The 17,748-nt window shown below is 38.5% G+C and overlaps 1 protein-coding gene across 1 annotated transcript in view; it reads left to right on the top strand.

Moving 5' to 3' along the window:
- The window catches only part of ARMH3 (armadillo like helical domain containing 3), a 129,160-nt gene that overhangs the window by 49,394 nt on the left and 62,018 nt on the right, over window positions 1-17,748 (top strand). The window contains exons 20-22 of the mRNA XM_016219937.2: window positions 5,401-5,483; window positions 7,154-7,280; window positions 15,602-15,677. Coding sequence (XP_016075423.1) covers window positions 5,401-5,483; window positions 7,154-7,280; window positions 15,602-15,677 — 286 coding nt within the window. The remainder of the gene's footprint in view (window positions 1-5,400; window positions 5,484-7,153; window positions 7,281-15,601; window positions 15,678-17,748) is intronic.

Raw genomic sequence — 17,748 nt, 5'->3', positions numbered from 1 at the left:
TTTTAAATTGAAGTTTAGGAGGAACTAGTACATTTTCAGCAGGGGGAGTTCATGCACCTTCTTCCCAGTATGTTGCCCTTGATGGGGTTTAGGGCAAATCACCCCAAAATATGCCATTTTGGCATATTGATTATTTTGCATTTAAGTTACTTGAGAAACAGCAGGTGCAAGCAAGAAGAACACTCTGACCTGCCTTTGTCCTCCTGAAAGTAGGAAATAAATTTCCCATTTGAAGGTGTCCTCTGTATACTAGGAGAGTAGAAGGTATCCTTACCACCAGAGATAGGGAATTCAATTTTTAAAAAATTGATTTTAGCCCCCCGGTGTGGCTCAGTGGTTGAGCATCGACCTATGAATCAGGAGGTCATGGTTCGATTCCCAATCAGGGCACGTGCCTGGGTTTCGGGCTCAATCCCCAGCAGGGGACGTGCAGGAGGCAGCTGATCAATGACTCTCACTCATCATTGATGTTTCTATCTCTCTCTCCCTTCCTCTCTCTGAAATCAATAAAAACATACTTAAAATTTTTTGATTTTAGAGAGAGAGAAGGTTGGGTGGGGTGGAGAGAGAAACATCAATTTGTTGTTCCACTTATATATGCATTCATTGGTTGAATCTTGTACATGCTCTGACTGGGGCCCAAACTCACAACCTTGGCGTATCAGGATGACACTCCAACCAACTGAATTACCTGGCCAGGGCTAAACAAACTTTGTTACTTCATTAATTTTCTACTCTAAACAAAAACCCCTTTATTTTGTCAAATCTTTGCAAATATTGTTTCTTTGTCTAAGAAGTATGAAAGCTGCCTGCTTTGGTAGCTTCTTAGAGCCTCATATCTATGGGGTTCCCATATGTATTAAGTTAAATGTGATTGTTTTTCTCCTGTTAAACTGCCTCGTGTCAATTTAATTATTAGACCATCCAAAAAGAACTTAGAAGGGTAGAATAAAATTTTTTCCTCCCCAATATCCTTAATGCAGTTTAGCTCCAACTAGCTATGTGGCTTTGGGCAATTTATATAACCGTTTTGAATTTCAATTTGGTCACCTGTAAATTGGGAACAGCAATACCTACTTTATTGGATAGTTAAGAGGATTCAGTGAGAATAATACACTTGAAGTGCTTTACATAATACCTAGCATCTAGCAGACACCTAATAAATGTTACCTCATTGCCATTTGTGACCATTGTGTTTTTCCCTTTGAAAAAAAATGAATGCAATTTGGGGGAAGTGATTTCTGTAATTAAGTGTCTCTTAAGGTATCAGGTAGAGGGCAGTAGAAAAGGGGAAGGTTTGTGATACTTTGTGAGCTTATGGCACAGGTATTGTAGTTGTTGTCACTCAGGAGGAATATATGATGCATTTCTCTGTGTGATGTGTTTGGCATTGGTGCTTTGGGGCAGCCGCCTCACTCCTGAGGCTGTGGAGGATGAGGGCCAATGAGATTGGCTTACTAAGGCCTGGAAAGTCTCACACACCAAGTCCTTGACAAAAAAGATACTCTCTGTAATAAGCTGTGTGATTCTGGTTTGCGAGGATGAGCGGCCATAGCTCACCTAATGGGCAAAACTGTTTACTCAGTATTGAGTTTCTATAACATAGGCTGTTCTTTGGAAATAACTCAGATTAAGGGTCAAGTCTTTCGTGAAGAAGAGTTTGTATCAGCCCCTTCTCCCCTGCCCTGCTTCCTTTTTAAAATTATTCTTTAAAAATTGGAAACAATAAATCAAAGGTTTAAATTAAAAAGAAAAAAAGTGCACCCTTCTCTTTATAATGACTACATGTATTATACTTAATGCCAAACTCTTATAGGCATATGACTAATTAACAATATTATGTTTATACAACCAACTCCTTATGTATTATAGTTATCTTAACTCTTCTCTCAATATACTTCTACTTCTGTGACAGTGTTTGAAACAGTTTGGCTGGTAATATGCCCAGATGGCATCAAGTAGACAAGTGGATCAAGGGCAGTTTTCTAAAAATGTGTGTGGGTGGAGAGTGGTAAACCAGGAGCCAGCCTGGATGAGCTCTGTGCTACTTGTGTGTTGGCACTGAGATCCTTAGTGCCAGTTCTTTATTGTCCTTGAACCTGCCCCTGACATGAAGCTGTTCTCTTTTTTGCCTGTAGTTAAACCCTATGCAGAACTCTATACAATAATAGCTATGAATGAGTCTGGCTATAAATTGTTTATATCCACTTTTTTGTTTCAGTTCAGATTTTGCATAAAAAAAGGGATATCTTGCCTCCCTCTAAAATCCTGATCCAATTACATTCCATGTGCAGTATATAATTTTGAAGGTGGTGACTCTGAGTGAGGGAAATAGGAACAGTTTTAGTTGACAGTTAAATGCTGTTTTTGAGATTTTTTGTTTTTTAAGATACTAGGAGAGGAAACAGAGAAATGGAGAGAGGTGTGTGAGAGGTGAGATAAAAAAGAGAGAGATCAGAGTAGCTATAAAGGGCCTGCTGAGGTGGTTTATGCTGAAAAAAGCTACTGAGAGGCTTTAGTGTTGAGAGTGAGAAGTAGAAAGAGGTAATAATGAGGTGGTAAACACCTGTACTCTAAGTAGCTGAGGACTAAGAGAAAAAGGGAACCAAATAAATGAAAATAACCTGGAGCAGCCAGTAGGTGGAGAAAATTATAAACCAGAGTCCAGAGAAGTGTTGGTAACAGTAGAGTCAGCAAGTTTAAGCATACCATTTATAGGTAAGCTTCCTTCCCTTTAACATTTAACGCCATCTGACACGTTTATTTGTTTAATCTTAATGGAATGGTAGAAAGAACACTAAACAGAAGACCAGGTTCTAGTTCCAGTTTAGTACCTAGCTAGTTGGGGTGTTAGGGGGAGAGAAAGTATTTTCTAATCCAAAAATGAGGGAATAGGATTAAATGACTTTTAATATCCTTTTGAGCTCTAAAAAATCTATAATCAGCTATGTTGAAGCCTCACAGACTTAGAACTCTCATCACAGGTCAGAGGATAGAAGATAATATGTATGTATTGATGCAAAGGACACTGAACAGTTGTTAGGTAGAATGAGTGCAAAGTCAGGCAGATGATGAAAGAAAAAAAAAAAAAAGCACAATTTCATGAAATATTTGAGGCATTCTCAGCTGGAGAGGAATTGTGGTCCCTGATGTCAGAGGCTTGTGGGAGCCAATTTTAAGGTAGCTTTGTTCATTTTGGCTGCCTATTAAATTCCCTGTTGAGAATGGCTACTTCTAGGTGATAAAACCTTAACTCTTTTTGAAGGGGGCGGGGGTCTGACCTAAATTTTCAGGGGCAGAATGCAAGTACTCCCTGGCACTGACTCAGTATTACAGTGCCAGACTCTCCTCACTACTATTCAGCTCTGCTGATGTCTCTTGCAGTTGGGACACAGGTTGCCTCTTGGACTGTGCCAGAATTGCTCTCTTCCTCCCCTAATATTTATCAATTTGTCATCCCTGACTCTGAATCCCAGAGATCAAGACTAACTGTAGTCCAGCAGAGGGGCAATAAATCATTCTTTCCACATCCTTTTCTCCAGGTTTTGTGTCCCTTAATTATCACATAACCACTGCTGAAGTTGCATCTTTGTGCTCTGTGTACTGGGGACAAAAGTCCTCATTGATTGGATTTGTGCAAAAGCTGCTTTGTCTTTCTCTGGCCATTATGTTTTGCAGAGTGCCACATGTGCTACCCATCAATTCCTCTTTTCTCCTGTGAGTTTATAGAGTGTGATTGTCAGGTGATCCATCCTTTAACAGGGCTTGTCTAAGCTCTGGGGTAGGAGTTGGAGTGGGCAGCTCTTAAATAACTCAGCAAAGTGATCTTCGTTAATGAGAGAGGTTTGGTCTGGGTTAGTTTTATATGAATTTTAGCTAGTCGCCTTCATTATCTGAGCTCCTGGTAGGAGCTAAGCAGGTTGTGTGATCCAGAATGGCCTCCCATGGAGCTTTTTTTCCCGTCCAGTTGAAAAGATCACTTGTTAACACGCCATATCAAAAGGTCTAGCTGCCTATCATTTGCCTTTCCATTATGAAACCTCAAAGAATTTGAGTTGGGGCAGGAGTGAAGAGTTCATAAATGAGGATACCTCCCTCCTTCATCCCTAGCAAGGCCCTTTTGCTATTTGAGGGGAAGATTCAGTCTTTGTAAACAGAATGTAGACAGTCTCTTGTACTTATCCTTGCCTGCTGCTGCTTTACTGTACCTCTGCTTTTAGAGGATTGAGAGTGAGGGGTGGCAGGCAGCAAGTGTTCAGAGAGTTTTACTCCTACTCATTATTCCCTGCTGTTTCAAATCAAAGCCCATGTCTCTTCTCTAAGAGTAGTCAACTTCACACAAAGCTCAGACAGCATGGGAGAATGAGACAGCATGGGAGAATGGACTTCTTTGCTGGCAAAGAAGCAGATATCGTCTTAGAAAAGGAGAGGTCAAGCCTTTTTTTGTGTCTGTGGAAGTGAGGAGGGTTGAGGGAAATAAGACAGGAGGACCACCGATTGCTGGCAGCTGCCAAACCCCTTCTTTATAGCTTCTTATTAAATAGGGGTGCTAAGACAGCCAGTAGTCATGAGGAGCACAGAAGCAGGATTCATTTCACAGTCCTTGGTGAAAGAGTATAAGGCAGTTGATAATTTCTTTTATGCTTAACATTTTTGTAAAATGTCTTTAAAGCGGCACTGCTAACCTAGGGACTTGAAACTATCTTTACTGAGATTGTTTGGGCTTTAGCAGTCTCTCCCCTCAATAAGGATTGCCAGGAAGAAAGAGGACCTTTTCGGTAAGTGTCACGGTTGAGAAAGGACAGAGCAGAGCTGCGCTTTTGTTTGAACAGTTAGAACAGTTAAGAGCTTTATTTTTCTCTTCATGAGCTCTCTTCCCACCCTGAGCTGAAGCCCAGGTGTAAGTTCTACAAAATAGCTGGCACATCTGGTGTACAATTAGAATTGAAAAATGTCCCTCTTAGCAATGATGTTTGAAACAGACACAGCTAAAACTTGGTGACATGAAATGCTAGCAGCCTACGGTGAGAGGGCGACCCTCATTTTGACTTGTAAATTGAGCAAATTTGTTGGGGAAATAACCATGCTGGAGTAAATTTGGAACACTTATGATGGATTTTATAGTCAAATTTCTAAGCTTAAGTGCTATTTAAGAAGTGGGAAAAAGAAGATTTTTAAAATCCTTCTATGGACGGATAAGCAGACATGTGCTTGGGAAGGTCAGTACTTTTTTCAAATACACCCACCTTACCTGCTTAGTAGCTGTGACTTACTCATTTTTGCCCTGTTTGGATTTCTGTAGAGCTAGTTGATTTTCATGGCTTTCATCTAACTTAATTGATTATACTTTGAATAGCTTGTTGATGTCTTTTATTTTTCTTCTCTCTCTTTTTTTTTTAGCATTGATAAATTTGCTGAAGTTCCTTATGTCAAATGAGACTGTACTTTTGGCCAAACACAACATTTTTATGTTAGCCCTTATGGTGAGTAACCAAAAACTATTTCTTTTTCTGAAGATATACCCCAAGGCAGAAGTGGGCTTGTTTGAAACAGGGGCTGGGTTCTGGGGACTAAGCCATAGGAGGAACCAGGCTTTAATTTCCTTTTGGATCAGAATCTCTATATTGGCGCTCTCCACTCTCACCTATGTCTTTGGTAAACCTGGGACTGTTTTTCTTTCTTTTTTTAAATCCTCACCCCTGAGGATATTTTTTCCATTGCTTTTCAGAAAGAGTGGAAGTAGGGGGTGGGAGGGGAGGGAGAGAGAGACAGTAGCATCAGTGTGAGGGAAATACATCAATTGGTTGCTTCCTGAACGTGCCCTAATCGGGGCTGGGGATCGAGCCTGCAACTGATGTACATGCCCCTGGCCAGAATTGAACCCAGGATCCTTCAGTCTGCGGGCTCACGTTCTAACCACTGAGCAAAGCTGGCTAGGGCTCTTTTTTTTTAAAATCCTCACCCAAGGATATGTTTTTGTTGATTTTAGAAAGAAAGAGAAAGGGAGAGAGAGAGAGGAACATTGATCAGTTGCCTCCCATATGGACCCCAACCAGGGATCAACCCCACAGCCTGGGTATGTGCCCTGATTGGGAATTGAACCCGAGACCCTTCGCTCTAACCACCTGAGCCACACTAGCCAAGGTGGGACTCTTTCTCTTTCATGAGAGTATATTGTCTGGCAGGAGCAGGTATAGGTCAGATCTCTGTGTATGAGTATGAACCTTGATCCCAACTGAGAGGCTACTATACTACTGGACCTATGTTGGTACATAGCAAAGCCTCTAGAGGTTTTCCCAGCCAGATGAGTGGTTCCATAATGACTGCACTTGGTTTCTGAGTGACGTTGCAGATGCTGCTTATCTGACTAGTTATTTGGAGTAGTGGGAGGGCATTGTGCCTTCTTTTTTTTTTTTTTTAAATATATCTTTATTGATTTCAGAGAGAGGAAAGGAGAGGGAGAGAAAGAGAGATAGAAACATTAATGATGAGAGAGTCATTGATTGGCTGCCTCCTGCACACCGCCCACTGGGGACTGAGCCCACAACCCAGGCATGTGCCCTGACTGGGAATTGAACTGCGATCTCCTGGATCATAGGTCGATGTTCAACCACTGAGCCACACTGGCCAGGCGGCATTGTGCCTTTTTACTGTCTTTTTAGTATATTACCCAGTGTGTTCATAAGTGTTTAACATTTTGGGGGGAAAAGTCCTGATTTATGTATTTTGCTGATTTCCATGGTAAAACTACATTCTTCATGGTCAATTCTAAAGTTATCAAAGTGACATCATTGAATGCAGAGTTGGGAAAAGATGAGCAGTAACACACCATTATATGATATTCCCACCACACCAGGTGTAAGAGGTGTAAATTAATCTCAAGAGCATAAATAATACTAAAAGAAAGTAATTAGGAAGTGTTGAGTTTTTATTTATTACCTTCATATTAATATAACTTATTGAATTATAAGTTTATATAATTTTTAAAAAATAATGGCTTTGTTTAACAACCAGCTCACAAAATTCCTGCAAGTTTAACAATCAGCTTTTGCAAGCCAGTAAGAGCTGGCTGCAGTACGAGTGATATGACTGATAATACCCTTCTAGTCTTCATAGTGTGATACCTGTATATGGGCTTTTGCTTCTTTTTTAGATTGTGAACCTATTTAATATGTTTATCACATATGGCGACACATTCCTGCCTACCCCCAGCAGCTATGATGAACTCTACTATGAGATTATCCGCATGCACCAGAGCTTTGACAACCTATACTCCATGGGTGAGCTGTCTTTTCTTTTTAATCTTCTCTCCTCTTTTTTCTTTTTGCTCCTCTCTCTGCATCAGCTGTGATTTTTAGCATATAAGAGGAAAAGACGACAAAAGATTCTGTAGTTGCTTGGTGCCCCTACTTGGCATAGAAATATAGTGGTCTCCTCTTCTCAGGCAATAGGAAGGAATATGTGGACTTTTTTGCCTTCAGGAACTCAAAATTCATCTTAGTAGAAAGCTAGTTAGCAGCCCTGTAGCCCTTTCTTTAAGTTTGGGGAGAAAGAGAGAATAGGGAGGCTTGTGGATTTAGTTAATGCAGTGAGATGGGAGTGAAAGAGTGGGTGGGAATTGACAGCGGCAAGTAGAAGAGCTTGGATTCCAAAGGAAGAACATTGTGTGATTTGAGAAGGTACAGGATTTTAAGGAGTTTTAATGTACCTATGTATTTTTAGCATAACTTACAAGAGGAAGTGGGCATTAGATAAAAATCTTTCTTGCAGATCTTTTGGTGACTGGCTCACTGAAAATTTACTCTTTGGCCATAGTGAGTATAACTACAGGGTGGGGCAAAAGTAGGTTTACAGTTGTTCATATGGAAAATAGTACAGTAATTAATAAATAATAATATAAGGATAAACTCGATGTTTTTCATATTCACAGCTAAAACCCTACTTTTGCCCCAGTTTATATTTCTGAAAGAGGTCATATATTCCTGTAAGTTTGAGTAGAGAGTCTAGTTAAATCTATCTGGAGTTTGAACAGTCAGGAAAGATTTCTATAGATTGCACAGAAACAGAAATTCACTTAAAGCTGTCTATTAAAATCCCCAACTTATTAGCTTTATTGAGGTATAATTGATATATAATGAACTGCACTCATTTAAAGTAGTATATGGCCCTAGCTGGTTTGCCCAATGGTTAGAGTGCCAGCCCGTGGAGCAAAGGTTCCTGTGTTTGATTTCGGCTTAGGGCATGTATTTCGGTTGCAGGCTCGATCCCCAGCCCTGGTTGGGGCGTGTGCGGTAGGCAGCCAGTCGATGTGTCTCTCATGAGCATCAATGTTTCTCTCTCTCCCTTCCACTCGCTCTGAAAAGCAAAGGAAAAAATACCCTTGGGTGAGGATTAAAATAAATAAATTAGTGTACAATGTTTGATAAGTTTTGACATATGTATATGTACGTGAAGCTATCACATACATATACTTTCCAGGCTTCAGCACCCATTAATAGATGAATAAAGATGTCCTTCAATGAGGAAAGGAAAGAGAGTTGGAGTGGGGGAGATATTTTATAGAAACCTGTCGTACCTGCTTAACCTGGCCATGAACAAAGTCAAATGAGATAAGTCCTTGTAGCTATAGCAACAAGATAAGAGAGGATATCTGGGAATGCTCAAATCTGCCAAGGGTATTAAAATGTTAACCTGGAGAACACAAATAGGAAAGTGGAATTTTCACTAAATCAAGCGCAGCAAACGGAGATATCATGTTTTAGTACTCTCTCCATTTTGTATGAAGTATAATAAAACTTCTGATGGAAAAAGCATTTTTTTAAGTCAAGTGTTTTGACTTACGTCAAAGTATTTTATATATAGTAAAATTTATCCTTTTTAATGTACAGTTCTGAGTTTTGACAAATGCATGTAGAAGTGTAATTACCACAGAAATTCAAGATATAGGACTTTCATTATCTCCAAAATTTTTCTGGTGCTCCTGTGAGATCAACTCTTCCACCCACCCTCAATCACTGATTTGTTCCCTGTCGACATAGTTTTGCCTTTTCTAAAAAAAAAATACATATGTACATGGACAACAATGTAGTGATTGCCAGTGGTGGTGGTGGTGGTGGTAGTGGTGGAGGGAGGTGGAGGAGGGTATAGGGCGGATAAATGGTGATGGAAGGAGACTTGACTTGGGGCGGTGAACACACAATACAGTGTGCAGATGATGTGTTGTAGAATTGTGCACCTGAAACCTGTATAATTTTGTTAACCAGTGTCATCCCAATAAATTCAATAAAAAGGAAAAAGTTTTAAATTTAAAAATTAAAAAAAAAAAAATATATATATATATATATATATATATATATATATATATATGGGATCATATAGTCTTTTGAGTCTGGCTTCTTTTACAGAGTAATTTGTTTGAAGTTCACCCATGTTGCTGCATGTATCAGTAGTTCATTTCTCTTTATTATGGAATAATATTTCATTGTAGAAATATGCCAGTTTAGTTTATCTAACAGTTGAAGGACATTTGGGAGGTTTCCAGTTTTTAGCAATTATAAATAAAGCCTCTATAAATGTTCTTGTCCTCTTTGTGTGAGAGGTGCTTGGTAACGCATGTGGGTGTCATGTGGTGCCAGCCTGCTCTCCACAGAGATGGGACGGTGGCGGTCCCTGGCGCCCCGGCCATCTGAGCACTGTTTACCGCTGCAGACCCCGGGTTCTTGGGCGGGTCTGCAGTGCTTGGAGGGGCTATAGGATGTCCACCGGAGTGTTATTTTTGAGTAAAGCATGAGTTTTGGCAGCCCAGCCAGTGCCCCTTCACAGAGATTCACCACTAGCCTGGGAGACCGAAAGCCTAAGGTTACTTCTGTTGGAGAAGGGCTGTTGAGATGCCTGGGATGCCTAGGTAATTAATGGTTCCTGCCACTTCAGGCTATGACAGGAAGAGCCACAGTCCTTTCTGGCTGCTATGGGTTTTGCTGATACCAAGGATGCTCTCTATCTGGTGTTGGGCAGATCCTAGGAACTTACATCTTTTCATTCATTAGCCAGTGTGAGCAGCTGTCAACAGAGAAAAAACTGCCTAGACATTTGGGAACACTTAAATATCAGTTAGCTTTTACTTCTATACTTTGTCTTAAACAAGTACTTGGTTTTATCAAAAGGATTCCAATAAAATATATTAAAGCACATAAAGTGAGGGGGGAAAAAGGAAAAAAAATGTACTTGTGCAGGGTTTTGTGTGAACACGTTTTCGTTTCACTTGGTTACATACCTATGAATAGGATTTTGGGGTATTTGATAAGTATATGTTTAACTTTATAAGAAACTACCAAACTGTTTTCCAAAGCGGATGTATTATTTTACATTTCCTTCAGCAATGTGTAGGAGTTGTAGTCACTCCATATCCCAGCCAGTACTTTTTTTTTTGGCTTCTTATAGGTGTGTAGCAATATCTCATTATGGTTTTAATTTGCATTTCCCTGATGAATAATGATGATGAACATCTTTTCCTGTTCTTATTTGCTATCCATATATCTCCTTTGGTGAAGTGTTTATTCAGATTTTTTTCTGATTTAAAAAAAAATTACACACCTATTTCATAGCAGCCCTATACACAGTAGCCAAGAGATGAAAGTAACGCAAATGTTCATCTATGGATGAGTGAATAAATAAACTGTGGTATATATATGTAATGGAATACTATGCAGCCTTCAAAAGGAAGGAAATCCTGTTATATGCTACAATGTGGGTGAACACTGAGAACATTATGGTAACTGAAATAAGCCAGTCACAAAAGGACAATACTTTATGATTCCACTTATGTGAGGTATCTAAAGCAAGCAGATACATAGATATAAAAAGTAGAATGGTGGTTACGTGGGGGAAGGAGGGAGGGTGCAAAGGGGTTTTTTGATAGGTGTTGAGCTTCAGTTCTCTAAGAAAATGGTTCTGGAGATCTGTCTCACAACAATGTAAGTATACTTAACACATTTTTATACTTAAAAATGGTTGGTTAAGATGGTAAATTTTATAATATGTACATTTTACCACAATTTAAAAAATCCACTAAACAAAACTCTAGACTTTATTTGGATTCTACCAATTTTGTCTCTAATGTCCCTTTTGTATTCCAGGGTTCTATCCATGTTGCCATATTACATTTAGTCATAATGTCTCTTTAGTCTCTTCTTCTCTGACAGCTTCTTAGTGTTTCCTTGTTTTTCATGACCTTGACAGTTTTGAGAAGAATCTTCCTCATTTTGGGTTTGTCTTATGATTTACTCACTGTTGGACCGGGGTTGTGGATTTGGGGGAAGAATGTCACAGGGACAGAGTGGCCTTTTCATTACATCAGAGGTATATGTTATTAACAAGACTTTTCAATGGTGATTTAACCTTGATCACTTGGTTAGGGTAGTGTTTGCAATTTCTCTGCAGAGTTGTGTTTTATTTTCTTTCCATACTTTATTCTTTGGAAGCAAGTCACTAAATGCAGCCAACAGTAAAGTTGACAGTGGAGTGGTTAAGTTTCACCTCCTTAAGGGGAGAGTATCTACATAAATTATTTAGAATTCTTCTATAAGGAGAATTGGGTTGTGTATTTTCTTATTTTTGAGATATGAGCTTTCTCTGTATATTTTATATACTAGTCCTTCATCAGATAAGTGTTTTGCAAATAATTTCTCTGATTGTAGCTTGTGTTTTCATTTTCTTAACAGTGTCTTTTGAAGGCATTTTTAATTTTGATAAATACAGTTTATTAAGTTTTCCTTTTATGGTTTGTGCTTTTTGTGTAGTATCTAAGAAATCTTTCTCTAACCCAAGGATAAAATGATTACTTCTTATCTTTTCTTCTAAAAGTTGTATAGTTTTAGAACCTTGCATTTAGGTCTAAGATTCATTTCAGGTTGATTTATTTTGGGTATACAAGTTTGTAGTTTTCTTTTCAATGCTACAAATTATTTAGTTTTTCATGGGTTGCTTAATTCTCCAGAGGCTATGGCAGTGAAGATGGACAAGGAAGTTGGATGAGCTGGTTCAAGCTGTGACTTGTCCTCTTAGTAGTTGTTCATCATCTCTTGTATGTTCATTTATTTCTTCGTTCCTCTCTGACCACCCCTCCTACTTACTCACCTACTCATACTGGATTGAGGTTCACATTTTGTATATGGATGTTCACTTGTTTCAGCACCATTTGTTGGAAGGACTGTCTTTCTCCATTGAATTGCTTTGGCACATTTGTCAAAAATTAATTGACCTTACATAGATAGGTATATTCCTGGACCTTATATTCTGTTCTGTTGATATCCAGGGTGGGGCAAAAGTAGGTTTATAGTTGTCATTTTCTTTCCTGGCTTTAGTATCAGATAATGTTGATCTCATAAAATAAATTGAAGAGTGTTCTCTCATCTTCTATTTTCTGGAAGAATTTATTTAGAAATGATATTATTTCTTCCTTAAATGTTTAGTAGAATTTTTCAATGAAGCCAGCTGTGCCTGGAATTTACTTTCTTGGGTGATTTTTAACTATGTATTTAATTTCTTTAATAGATGTAGGACTATATAAGTTATCTATTACTTTTGGAGTAACTTTTATTTTTTATTTATTTATTTATTTTTAAAAAACATATCTTTATTGACTTCAGAGAGAGGAAAGGAGAGGGAGAGAGAGAGACAGAAACATCAATGATGAGTCATTGATCGAGCCCGCAACCCAGGCATGTGCACTGACCGGGAATCGAACCCCGATCACCCGGATCCCAGGTCGATGCCCAACTGCCGAGCCACGCCCGACCAGGCTGGAGTAACTTTTAAAAGTTTGTGTCTTTCAAGGAATTTATTTCATTAAGTTGTGAGTTTTATGGGCATATCATTGTTCATATGGAAAAGAATACAATAATTAATAAATAATCATACAAGAATAAACTCTGTGTTTTATGTACTCACAACTGTAAACCTACTTTTGCCCCACACTGTATATATCATAAAACATGTTCCTATTTTGGGGGTAATTTTCTTGAGTCTCTCTCTCTTGCTAAGTATGGGTATAGTTTATGTAACTTTTTTTTTTTCATAGAAATTATGGTTGTTTCCAGTTTTTGCTATGACTTTTTAATAGCTGCATAATATATTATTTTTGTGTATCGTAATTTACTACATAAATGATTATATTAGCTTGAGGCTTTTGGGCATTTTGAAATAATTTTGCATTTAAATTTGGTAACTTAGGAAAGAATGTAAAAGCCTAAGGCATTTCCAAAGGAAATGCAGTGATGAGGTCATCTAGGCATCTGTTCACTAAGGAACAGAACTGATAGGATGTTATGGAGAAATAATCTGTAGACAGAGTTAAATACCTCTTTGAGGTAAGGAATAGAAAATTCATTTTAATTCCACGTTTAGGTTCGCACCATCAGAGAACTTATGATTTACTGGAGGATCTAGTGAAAAACAAACACATCTAGTTCTCACACTTGAGTTGAAAAAGTTATGTCTGACCTGCTGAAACAGTTTTATTTATTACTTGAATAGATTTGCACATACACTGGGTGAAACCTGAGTTCAGACTGTAGAGCTCTAACTTGGAACTATACCAAGTTCCCCTGCATTAAATCTTATAAATTAGAAAAGCAGCACTCTGGTAATATGTTTTATTAAGGCTTCTCTCTTCTCTTTCATAAAATAGTATGAATTTATAAAAATGATATTGCTAGAACAGATGGAGAGCAACCACATGAATTTTCTTTCCATATTACAGCCAAAAGCCCTTCGTCTGATAGAGCTGCTGCTACTACTCTTCTTGCTAGAGGAGTACTGATTAGGAGCAAGTAGTAATGATAATCAGATATAAAGTTCCTATGCAAATTGTTTACACATTTCTTAACATTAGTTAGGTTCCATCTTCCTTAGGGAAAGTCTCAGGCACATTCATTCATTTGTTTGGGAGGCAGTCTATTTAAATTAATAGTAGCTAATACTTATATAGCATTTACTATGTGCCAGGCACTGATCTAAGGCTTTATATATATGAACTTATTTAATTTTCACAGTAATCCTTTCATACGAGTATTGCTATTATCATCTAGTAAGTGGCAGGGGCTGGACTTGGATAATTGGCTTCAGAGTTCATACTCTTAACCACTCACTCTATAAATACAGGTTCTAGAGTCATTCCCTCCAGGTTCAAATGTATGAATGACCTTGATAAGTTACTTGTCTCCTCTGAGTGTCAGTTTTCTCATCTATATGCTATATTGCATATAACACAGCTTTATCCAGTTCCTGGCACATAGTAAACTCACTACATATTTAGCTCTTATTAGCATTCATTCATTAAAAACAAATACTTGAAGCACCCACCATGTGTGTTTTTCTGTTAAGGAGCATTGCTGGTTTGTCTCTTTTCTAAAATGGTATAGGTACTATAATGTATGATCCTGAAGCTCATAGCTAAAAGAGAATGTTCTATATTTCTGTCATCTCTACCCCTGGGGATGGATAAGTGTGGAAAAGAGATAGAATTTGGTCAGAGAAGGGAAGAATATTCCTGTTGATTCATGTTGCAGGTCACACAATTAAGTCAGGAGAGCTAAAACAGGTTACTCCCTGATTAAAGCATAACCACCCTCTATCTAGCAAGCTTATTTGTCCTTTTTGACCCAGGTTAGACCTTTAGGAGAAAGGTATATATGAAGCAGGAGAGGACAGTTAACTCAGCTGACCAATAACACTAAATCAGCCCTGGCCATTAGGGAAATAATTAATGTGGCAGCCAGGTTACTTTCATATCACCACCCTAGTATAGATTATGAAATAATGCAAAAACTAAGTATGGAAGCCTTTTAGTGAGGAGTGGAGGGAGGGGAATCCAAGGCAGAGTAGTTTGATAGAAAGTGAAAAAAATTCCTGTTGAAAATAAGCCCTTATATTTTCCTCTAGGACAGCGATTTTCAACCTTTTTCATCTCATGGCATACATAATTACTGAAATTCTGTGGCACACCAAAAAATAAATTATTTTTTTGCCAATCTGACAAAAAAAAAAGGTTTTGATTCATTATAATTTTGATTCATTCACACTGGATGGCTGTTGTGTTGGCTGTTGTCATTTTTTTATTTGACGATCTAAGGGAAAAGAGTTCAGTGCCCCTGACTAAGTAGGTCTTGTATGTTTAAAAAAATCTTGGAGCACACTGGTTGAAAATCACTGCTCTAGGATGAGGACATGTTATTTTATTTTTATTTTTAAAATATGTTTTTATTGATTTTAGAACGAGAGGAAGGGGGAGAGAGAGATAGAAACACTGATGGAAGAGAGAAACATCGATGAGCTGCCTCCTGCACACCCCCTACTGGGGATTGAGCCTGCAACCTGGGCATGTGCCCTGACCTAGAATCGAACTGGCGACCTCTTGGTTCACAGGTTGATGCTCAACCACTGAGCCATGCCAGCTGGGTTAGGATGAGGACATTTTAAACAGAAAATTGGCACAGGGTCTGTTTGGTTATTCTAATAGTGCTATTCTGAGATGTGTCTTCATCTTCATATTTGTGTTTTATATCAGGGGTCTGACAGATTTTTGTTCTTTCCTTCTGTACAGTCCTGAGGCTTTCTACCAATGCAGGCCAGTGGAAAGAAGCTGCTAGCAAGGTGACCCATGCATTGGTTAATATCAGGTAAGGAATGAGATTTTTTCTCTTTCAGAGTTCCTTGGCTCATCCTGAGGTTTGTTGTACTTTTCTAAGTAGAGTGTGTTGAACACCACTACTATTTTAATCCCTTATGTCTGTAGGAGTGGAAGAAATTGTCGTACTTGATCAAGAACAGCAGGAGTGCATGAGACTTTCATTTTGTCATGTTGAAATAGCTTACAGAGCTGTTCTGTGAATTTTCTTACTCAGAGATGGTTGCAAGGTTTTTTCAGGCATCGTTATTGCCAAAGTATTTTCTGTGTATAGGCCATTTGAAAGCTTTTCTCTGAAAATTTTTTCTGTCATTCTCAGTTCAGAGAATGACTCATGGGAATCTGGAACTTTGACGTTTTGCTTTACATGGCTATTTCTATTTGTGGTAAACAGAGGCAAATGGAGCTCGTGGTGCTAAGTCATTTTAGGTTCCTTATGAAACAGCAAGGCAAATACAGAGTGCTGTAGGTATTGGATAAAACTGAGTCATACATGGAGTTGGTTTAGGGTCTTTTTTTTTTTTTTTTTTTTTTTTTTTTAAATATATCTTTATTGATTTCAGAGAGAGGAAAGGAGAGGGAGAGAGAGAGATAGAAACATCAATGATGAGAGAGTCATCGATCGAGCCCACAACCCGGGCATGTACCCTGACCGGGAATCGAATCCTGATCGCCTGGATCCTAGGTTGATGCTCAACCGCTGAGCCACGCCTGGCCGGGCTGGTTTAGGGTCTTAAGGAAATAGCACACACTCACCGGAGTGAGCTGTTTGTAAATGGAGAGAATGTGCTTTCAGTATTACGAAACCTAAAGCTGACTTTTCTTATATTCCTTGCTCCCTTTGTGCCTATCATTTTCCATTTTCTCAACAGTTATTAAATTGTTCTTGCAAACAACTGAAAAATTAACATTGAGTGGATGAGGCAAACCCAACAGATGGGGAAACTTGATTTAGCTCCAGATGTAAGCCTTGCCAGACATTCCAAGTAATAGTAATATACATTTACAACTTGGTATATTCTAATGTGTGACAGAGCTGGGAGTCGGTGTTTGTTTCTATATCTTTTTTTCTTTTTCTTTTTTTAAAGGTAAAATGTCCTGTCCCTGTAGTGATTTACTATAGTGTTTGGCACATCTGGGAACAAAAGGAAAAGTGTGAAATGTGCATTGGGAGGGCTGGGATGAGGGAGCATGAGGGTGAGATGTGCTAACAAGATTGCATTGAAGGTTGATCTGCCTTACCTGACCCCAGAGACATTTTGTAGCAAACACAGTTTTATAAATCTCACAAATAAATGTATATCTGCACCTAGCAAATAAACCAGATGTGGTAGTGAGGCCTTATGATAAATGTGATTTTCTGTAAGAATCGGGAATTACAAACTGCCTTATTCCAAATATCCCTTTGTGACCCAAGGGCGATATGACAAATGTGGGAATTTGAAAGAAGCACTAGATTCTGGGCTAGAGTCTGAAGTGCATATGGGTATAATTTATATTGTGTTTATTTATTCATGTATTTACTTAGGCTTTGCAGGCAGCCCCTTCTCACCTGGGGCCTGTTTCCGTGGCCACGCTCCTTTATGCTTGCTTTATCTCCCACTGTTGCTTTTCCTTTCGGTGGCTTCTGGCTTGGCTGCTGTCCTTATTCTTTTCAAGGGCCATCAAACAGTTGATTTAAGATCTTGGCCTGTCCTTTTTCTGAATAGACCAGAGAGAACTGGGCTTTTTTAGCAGATGCCCATAACCATGACCTCTTCCTTTTCTTTGCAAGTCTTTGTTAGGCCTGTACTCCATTTTTACTCCTCAAACTTTTTTGATGAATTTGCTACAGAGAATAATTAATACATCATCTTCACTGTTGCTAATGAATTAGACTCAGAGTATGTGTCAGATTTATCAAAGATGCAGTCAGTTTTCTCAAGAGATTCCTGGAAAGATGTGTTTGAATGTCACTTAACACACTAAGGCCAGATCGGGGGGAAATATTGGTGATGCTAAGCATGTAAAAATTTATTTTTTTTCTTTCTGACATTTATTTTCACTTAATAAGTTCTAAACTT

The sequence above is a fragment of the Miniopterus natalensis genome, chromosome 14 (assembly GCF_054644295.1).
Source record: "Miniopterus natalensis isolate mMinNat1 chromosome 14, mMinNat1.hap1, whole genome shotgun sequence".
NCBI lineage: Eukaryota > Metazoa > Chordata > Mammalia > Chiroptera > Miniopteridae > Miniopterus > Miniopterus natalensis.
Note: the sequence above shows the minus strand (reverse complement) of the source record. Positions and strands in the feature narration are given on the sequence as shown.